Genomic DNA, 8,540 nt, shown 5'->3' on the forward strand with positions numbered 1-8,540 from the left:
TCTCTCCCTCACTCTCTCCCAGAGACACACACACACACACACACACACACACTCGCACCATGTCACCTCCACTGACTTTCAATAATGAAAACATGAGTGTGGACGAAGCAGGAAAATGAAAACATGAGTGTGGACGAAGCAGGAAAATAAAAAACATGAGTGTGGAAGAAGCAGGAAAATGAAAACATGAGTATGGAAGAAGCAGGAAAATGAAAACATGAGTGTGGACGAAGCAGGAAAATGAAAACATGAGTGTGGAAGAAGCAGGAAAATGAAAACATGAGTGTGGAAGAAGCAGGAAAATGAAAACATGAGTGGACAAAGCAGGAAAATGAAAACATGAGTGTGGACAAAGCAGGAAAATGAAAACATGAGTGTTTTACAGTCTTTATTGAAAGTTGACATGCTGGATAAACGTATAAAATCCATCCACAGTGACTATTTGTATACATTTTTTGTGAGTTATAAAAATGTGACTTTTTCAAAACTATGAGTAAACGTTCATGTGTTCACACTGATGAAGATTTTCAAACAGGAAACGTTTTTTTTGGACACGTCAAAGCATGACTCTGCACTTTGTGCTGACTGTGTGTGTGTGTGTGTGTGTGTGTTTCTCTGCTGCAGCTTTAAATGTCACATGAAGAAAAACAGCGTGTAATGTAGGAGAGGAAACACATGACGACACACGATATGTGACTCTGTGTGTGTGTGTGTGTTTTAATCAGTGGACAGTACAGGGTGGAGATTACAGGCTTTAGAGATTTAACAAACAGAGACGACGATATCGCTGCAGGTAAAGTCGTAAAGACGACTGAACAGGGACACACACACACACATCACCTGTTCCTGATCAATAACCAATGATCAATACATAATACAACAAACAGTCTAACAACAGCAGACGGAACAGACTTTAACGAAGGTCTCTCTGAAAGAGCGAGAGAAAATACACAATCAACAATTTCAATAAACAAACAAAAATGTGTTAAATCACGAGATATTTACCGAGCAAACGGAACGTAGGAGAGGCCGTACCTGAGGATGACAACAACGACGACGACAACAACAAAGACAACAACAAAGACGACACCAACAACGACGACACCAACAACGACGACAACAAAGACAACTCCAAAGACGACACAAACAACAAAGACGACACAAACAACGATGACAACACCAAAGACAACACCAACAAAGACGACACCAACAACGTCAACAACAACGACAACGGCGACAACGACAACAACGACAACAACGACAACAACAAAGATGACACCAAAGACGACACCAACAATGACGACAATGACAACAGCAAAGAGGACACCAAAGACGACACCAACAACGAAGACAACGATGACGACAACAAAGACAACGACGACAACGACGACAACGACGACAACAAAGACAACAAGACGACAATGACAACGACGTTGACAACGACAACAATAACAACGACACAGTTAGTGTGTGTCTGTGAACAAAAATTAAAAAGCACATTTGAAGTAATAATATGGTTAAAGTAAAGTCAATTTCCTATGCTGTTGTTTTTGTTTGAAAATGAAACCCAGGTCCCCTGTTAGCCGGGTAAACGTGTGTGTGTGTGTGTGTGTGTGTGTGTGTGTGTTACCAGATAAAAGCCAGAATCTGAAGGATACAGAAAATCAGAGCGAGGGTGAAGTTGGTCCACTGCAGACACACACACACACACACACACACACACACACACACACACACACACACAGAGAAAACAACAACATGAATTTTCATTTTTGAATCTGAAATAATTCACAGATTATTCTCTAAACCCATGGTTCTCAAACTGTGGTGCTACATGGACTCTACAGTGGTACGTGAGCTCCCCCTGGTGGTAGCTGGAGGAAAATCATGAATCGTGTTCTACTGTGCAAAAGAAAATGAAACAAATAACAAAAATAATCATCAGTCACTTTATCTCTCACTCCATCATAACAGGAAGTGCAGAGGATTATTTTAATCTCTTGGTTAACAGCTCTCTGCTGAAGTCAGAAGCATTGTCTCGCTAGTTAGCTTGTTCCATGGCAGACACACACCAAGGTTATTATAGTTAACCAAAACTAACCAAAACTAACCAAATAACTAAAACTAAAATTGAAAAAATATTATCATTATTATTATTATTATTATTATTATTATTATATGAACTGAAATAAGAATAAAAACTTTTAAATGTTTAAAAGATTAATTTCATAAATAATCTACGGTGGCCTGGAAGTGCAAACCAATTTAACAAACACTTTTACAAATACCAAACTAACACACTGACTTTGTCCTTAAAGTGAGTATTGAGGCAGCTGATCACATGATCACATGACAGGGACATTTACAGACAGAGCACAAGCTAACATGTTAGCTTGTGTGTAAGAATGGATACTTGTGACAGAGTGAGGTTTTGTCATGGATGTATTATAAGAACTGGATGTAGCTCCGCCCCTTTGGCTCAGTTCATTCCTATAGAGTTGCGTGCAGACTCATGATCATATTATTGAGCTGTGATTAAAGCTAGCTAGTTAGCTACTAGTTAAAGCTAGTTAGCTGCTAGTTTGTTTGTAGCTGCAATTTCATTTTTAACCACAAAACATCATTATAGCTGTGGCCGATCAATTGCAGATTAGCACCACCTGCTGTTTGTTGCTAGCTAGGAATGTCTTAAACTTGCTAGCTCAAACTTTTTAAAAACACATATTTACATCTGGTTGCTAACTGCTAGTTTGACTTTTAATGAGACTAAACTAACAAATCTATGTTTTATTAAATCATTTGTGTGTTTAATGTACAAACATGTGGTGGTGCTAGAACTCCGCCCACAGAAACACCTTCCCTTTAAAAACAAACTAACGCACAAAAACAAGACTTCTTTTCAAAATAAAGGCTGATGCAGACTCACCCAGTACGCAGAACACAGCGTCAACACAAGACACACCTGCAGACACACACCGCAACACAACCCAACCCAAGGGTTAGGGGTTAGAGAATGCATTATGTCAATGAATGTCCTCACGTGTGTGTGTGTGTGTGTGTGTGTGTGTGTGTGTGTGTCCTCACCACCATCAGTACAGTAGCTAGCGCTCTCTCTTTAGCACACATGCTCCTCAGTTGTCGACATGGACCGACCAAGAACATGGAGCTGAAGACACAACACACTCTCACAGATTATAATCTGTGACCAAAGAATCACTCACAGATTACAGATTACAGATTATTATTATTTAAGCAGCAGAGGCAAACACAGGCCCCAGGCATGATGGGTAATGTAGTTTGTACCTGGTCAGTGCACAGATGTTTCCTATGGTGTAGAAGACAACAAACACAGCCAGACCAAAGCCGGGGATCCACAGCATGAAGGTGGCCTGAGAACACACACACACAGGGCGTTCCCATGGAAACAAGCACAACTGTCAGGTAGCTGCCATGGAAACGGGGAGATGTGTTGTTGTGTCGGAGTGACTTACCAGGACGCAGAAGAAGGCGCCAAGGACGAGGCAGACCAAGAAACCTCTGACCCTCGTCCCCCAACCCAACGTGGAGGCTTCATTGACTCTCTGTACACAGGTGATCTTCATCATCATCATCATCATCACCATCATCACCATCATCGTCATCGTCATCATCATCGTCATTACCATCATCATCACCATCACCATCACCATCATCATCATCACCATCACCATCATCACCATCACCATCATCACCATCATCATCATCACCATCATCACCATCACCATCATCATCATCATCACCATCACCATCACCATCATCACCATCATCACCATCACCATCACCATCATCACCATCACCATCACCATCATCATCATCATCATCATCACCATCACCATCACCATCATCACCATCACCATCATCATCATCACCATCATCACCATCATCACCATCATCGTCTTCAGTACAAACAGCTGAACAAAGAGGAAACTGCTTCAGGGCTGAAGAAACATTGACACTCAGAGTTTGATCAAAGTGTCAAAGCACGATAGTAACTGTCACTTTAGACCAGACTCCACACCAGACCTCCACACCAGACCTCCACTCCAGACCTCCACACCAGACCTCCACTCCAGACCTCCACACCAGACCTCCACACCAGACCTCCACTCCAGACCTCCACACCAGACCTCCACACCAGACTTACACACCACACCTCCACACCAGACCTCCACACCAGACCTCCACTACAGACCTCCACTCCAGACTTACACACCAGACCTCCACACCAGACTCCACTCAGTGTTTCCACACCTGTTCACACCTCTGTCCCTCATTAGAAGCACACATGGTTTAGCACAGATGCTACAGAAGCTAAGTGACTGACCTCCAGGGCTCCAGCTCCGTCCGTGTTCCCATCTTCATCCTCACCTTTCAGAACCTTCCTCAGTTTGTCCATAAACACAGCTACTGAGTGTCTGTCTGTCTCTGTCTGTGTCTCTGTCTATCTGTGTCTGTGTCTGTGTCTGTGTGTGTGTCTCAGGTGTGCACAGGTGAAGTGAGGAGGAGTGAACAAACAGAACTGTAACAGCACTTCCACCTGCAGTACAGCATCTGACCACTGTGCTCAGCGAGGATGCTGTTTGCCTGAAAACATACAGTGAGGTTACAGTGACTGTGTGAAGACATGGTGGACAGACAGACCAACACCAGACTGTCCTGTTTGTCAGAGAAGGTCTTCAGAGGAAGAACCACCATGTAACCTGGTTTTAAAGAACACGCGCGAGACCTTCTTACAGGAGCGAGGTCCAAGGTCTTCAGAGGAAGAACCACCATGTAACCTGGTTTTAAAGAACACGCGCGAGACCTTCTTACAGGAGCGAGGTCCGAGGTCTTCAGAGGAAGAACCACCATGTAACCTGGTTTTAAAGAACACGCGCGAGACCTTCTTACAGGAGCGAGGTCCAAGATCTGCAGAGGAAGAACCACCATGTAACCTGGTTTTAAAGAACACGCGCGAGACCTTCTTACAGGAGCGAGGTCCGAGGTCTTCAGAGGAAGAACCACCATGTAACCTGGTTTTAAAGAACACGCGCGAGACCTTCTTACAGGAGCGAGGTCCGAGGTCTTCAGAGGAAGAACCACCATGTAACCTGGTTTTAAAGAACACGCGCGAGACCTTCTTACAGGAGCGAGGTCCGAGGTCTTCAGAGGAAGAACCACCATGTAACCTGGTTTTAAAGAACACGCGCGAGACCTTCTTACAGGAGCGAGGTCCGAGGTCTTCAGAGGAAGAACCACCATGTAACCTGGTTTTAAAGAACACGCGCAAGACCTTCTTACAGGAGCGAGGTCCGAGGTCTTCAGAGGTTCTCTGTCTGGACCATCAGCAGCCAGTGTGTCTCGTCTGCATAGATTCAGAAAAACACAACGATGAAGCTGCACAACAACACAAGAAGCAACTTCAGGAAACTCTGGAGACCTTCAAGGAGAATTTAGAGAGTCTGGACAAAGTTCAGCAACAGCAGAACACATGAACGTCCAGGCCCGACGCACAGAGACACGGATGAAGGAGCAGTTTAAGAAGAGGAAGAGGAGCAGAAGAGTCTCATGATGAAGGAGAAGATGGAGGCTCTGAGTCAGATACTGTCAGGGCCACAGAGAGAAGCAGCGCCCCCTGCTTGAGCTCTGATAGACGAGGCCAAACACCTGGACAACCTGGCCATCAACATCTGGAACAAGGTGAAGGACGTGGTCTCCTACAGTCCTGTTGTTCTGGACCCAAACAGCAGTAGTTAGTTAGTTGGTTAGTTAGTGAGTTTGTTTGTTAGTTAGTGAGTTAAAGGGACAGTGCAGAGAGGTTGTCATTCTTCCCTCATATAAAACATTCTCACTGTCACTGGGTCTCATTTTAACGTGGATTATTATTGGATGTCTGCTGTGTTTGATCAGATGACCTGTGACCTTTGACCCGATCACGACCTCATGTTTAATGATTACCCGACACACGTGTACATGTTTCTGTCAAAAACAACATAAACAAAGTGAATCAATGTGTGTGTGAGTCGTTTATTATTATATTATACATGTTACAAGTTCACTTGGATTATTGAAGTCCACTGCTGTGCTGCACATGTGTGTATACTAGTATACTACTGTAGTATATATACAGGTATATACACTAATACAGTAGTGTATATACCTGCACCACACCAGTATAGTATAAAAGTATTCATTATATAGTGCAGGAGGACGTTGACAGTGTCCATGTCCACTGTGTTCCTTCACTGTGGTGTTAGGGGACTTTGACCCTGGTGGAGCTCCAGTAGACCGGCTGAGGCATGGACACTTGGACATGACAGGTAGGACATGACTGCTTCCTCCACAGCCTCTCCTCTATACACTGAGAGAAGAGGACAGGAGGACACAGAAGAGGACGGGAGGACACAGAAGAGGACAGGAGGACATAAGAAGCTCTTGTTGAGATAATGTGGTAAAAGGCTTTTATTTTGGTGAATAGTTACCTCTCTGTGGAACGTGTGTGTGCACTGCAGCTCTCTGGTTCCACCCAGTCCTCGGTTTAAGTCGTGACGACAGATGAGACACACATTGTCTGCGTCGCTCTGCAACACACACACACAGACACACACACACACACACACACACACGCTTTGATGTCACTGTAAATCACAGGTGACCTCTGACCTCAACAACAACCACCCACCAGTGACATGACGTTGCGTCTCCTGAACTGGCCCCGCCTCCCAGGCGTCATGGCCTCAGGGGTCGTGGTTATGAGGGAGGGTCTTCGCTCCGGGGAGGGGGCGGCGGCCTCCTGTGGCAAGGGCTGTAGGAGGCGGCGGGAGGAGGAGCGACGCAGCAGGACTCTGGCCGTCACTGGAGCCTGAGTGGACGAGTGAAGACGGGACAGCTGCATGGACGACAGGGTGGACTGAGACACAGACAGACAGACAGACAGAACAATTATGGAACATTCTGATATATTGTGATAGATTATAGCAGATTATGGTACATTGTTATTGTGATAGATTATGGTACATTGCTATTGTGATAGATTATGGCAGATTATGGTACATTGTTATTTTGATAGATTATGGCAGATTATGGTACATTGTTATTTTGATAGATTATGGCAGATTATGGTACATTGTTATTGTGATAGATTATGGTACATTGTTATCGTGATAGATTATGGTACATTGTTATTGTGATAGATTATGGTACATTGTTATCGTGATAGATTATGGCAGATTATGGTACATTGTTATTGTGATAGATTATGGTACATTGTTATCGTGATAGATTATGGTACATTGTTATTGTGATAGATTATGGTACATTGTTATTGTGATATATTACGGTACATTGTTATCGTGATAGATTATGGCAGATTATGGTACATTGTTATCGTGATAGATTATGGTACATTGTTATTGTGATAGATTATGGTACATTGTTATTGTGATATATTACGGTACATTGTTATCGTGATAGATTATGGCAGATTATGGTACATTGTTATCGTGATAGATTATGGTACATTGTTATTGTGATAGATTATGGTACATTGTTATTGTGATATATTACGGTACATTGTTATCGTGATAGATTATGGCAGATTATGCTAGATTGTTATTGTGATAGATTATGGTACATTGTTATTGTGATAGATTATGGCAGATTGTGGTACATTGTTATTGTGATAGATTATGGTACATTGTTATTGTGATAGATTATGGCAGATAATGGTACATTGCGATACATAATGGTAGATGACCAGTTAAAAAGGATTACCTGGTACAGAATGTAAATCTAGGTTTTTAAGACACAGATTACAGGATTTGATCATTTATCAGAAGTTTTAAGAACTAAAAATCTCTCTGATCCACAAATCCCTTCAAGTCTGGCAAAAATAAACAAGACACATCCTCACACACACACACACACACACAGACTGACACTGTTGCTGAAATGGAGGTTAAACATAAAAAATCATGTGTGAGCTGCAGGAGCTGTGAAGACCCTGAAGACTAAATAAACTCAGATTAACGGGTCAGACCAGTTTTTCTGCTCTGTCCTGTGTTATTTCAGCAAAATGTGTTCATCTGAAGATCTGCACTGTCAACACACACACACACACACACACATATAATCCACCTCAGCTCCAGGAAGTTTATGGCAGATTATGGATCGCTGTATAATAATTGTATATTATAGTGTGGTGGATTATGGGTAGATTATAGTACATTATGGTACAGTGTAGTGGATTCTGGTATATTATGGCACATTTTGATGCAGCACTGTGTGGTAGATTATGGCAGTTTACTTTAGTCTGGTTTGGTTTGGTCTGGTCTGGTTTAGTTTAGTTTGATTTAGTTTAGCCTGGTCTGGTTTGGTCTGGTCTGGTCTGGTTTAGTTTAGTTTGGTTTAGCTCACGTTAGTCTGGTTTGGTTTGGTTTGGTTTGGTCTGGTTTAGTTTGGTTTAGTTTGGTTTAGTTTAGTCTGGTTTGGTCTGGTTTAGTTTAGTTTAGTCTGGTTTGGTC

At 42.8% G+C, this 8,540-nt stretch overlaps 3 protein-coding genes across 5 annotated transcripts in view; 1 reads left to right on the forward strand and 2 right to left on the reverse strand.

Annotated features, from left to right (window-relative positions):
- Positions 1-71: 71 nt before the first annotated feature.
- Positions 72-4,628, reverse strand: LOC131447071 (vesicle transport protein SFT2B-like). Its single transcript, XM_058618537.1, has 8 exons — positions 4,364-4,628; positions 3,492-3,581; positions 3,304-3,389; positions 3,085-3,166; positions 2,927-2,962; positions 1,631-1,689; positions 1,006-1,035; positions 72-928 (listed from the first exon to the last, which is right to left on the reverse strand). Exons 1-8 carry the CDS (start codon positions 4,433-4,435, stop codon positions 889-891), a joined length of 495 nt encoding a protein of 164 aa, XP_058474520.1. The 5' UTR covers positions 4,436-4,628; the 3' UTR covers positions 72-888.
- Positions 4,613-5,775, forward strand: LOC131449488 (E3 ubiquitin-protein ligase TRIM17-like). The gene is given in 5 exon segments (XM_058622132.1): positions 4,613-4,617; positions 4,649-4,836; positions 5,344-5,493; positions 5,496-5,558; positions 5,561-5,775. Coding segments are annotated over 5 exon segments (621 nt in total).
- A 271-nt stretch (positions 5,776-6,046) lies between these two features.
- si:ch211-207l14.1 (uncharacterized) overlaps positions 6,047-8,540 on the reverse strand; it is a 3,556-nt gene continuing 1,062 nt past the window's right edge. Inside the window, exons 2-4 of one of the 3 annotated variants that reach the window (XM_058619060.1) lie at positions 6,701-6,928; positions 6,501-6,599; positions 6,047-6,379 (exon numbers count right to left, since the gene is read on the reverse strand). In XM_058619060.1, the coding sequence (XP_058475043.1) occupies positions 6,272-6,379; positions 6,501-6,599; positions 6,701-6,928 (435 nt within the window). In that variant the 3' untranslated portion in view covers positions 6,047-6,271. Of the gene's footprint in view, positions 6,600-6,700; positions 6,929-8,540 lie in introns of all 3 variants that reach the window. The other 2 variants (XM_058619051.1, XM_058619043.1) reach the window with 2 other exon arrangements.

This window comes from Solea solea, chromosome 2 (genome assembly GCF_958295425.1).
Source record: "Solea solea chromosome 2, fSolSol10.1, whole genome shotgun sequence".
In the NCBI taxonomy this organism is placed as follows: Eukaryota; Metazoa; Chordata; class Actinopteri; order Pleuronectiformes; family Soleidae; genus Solea; species Solea solea.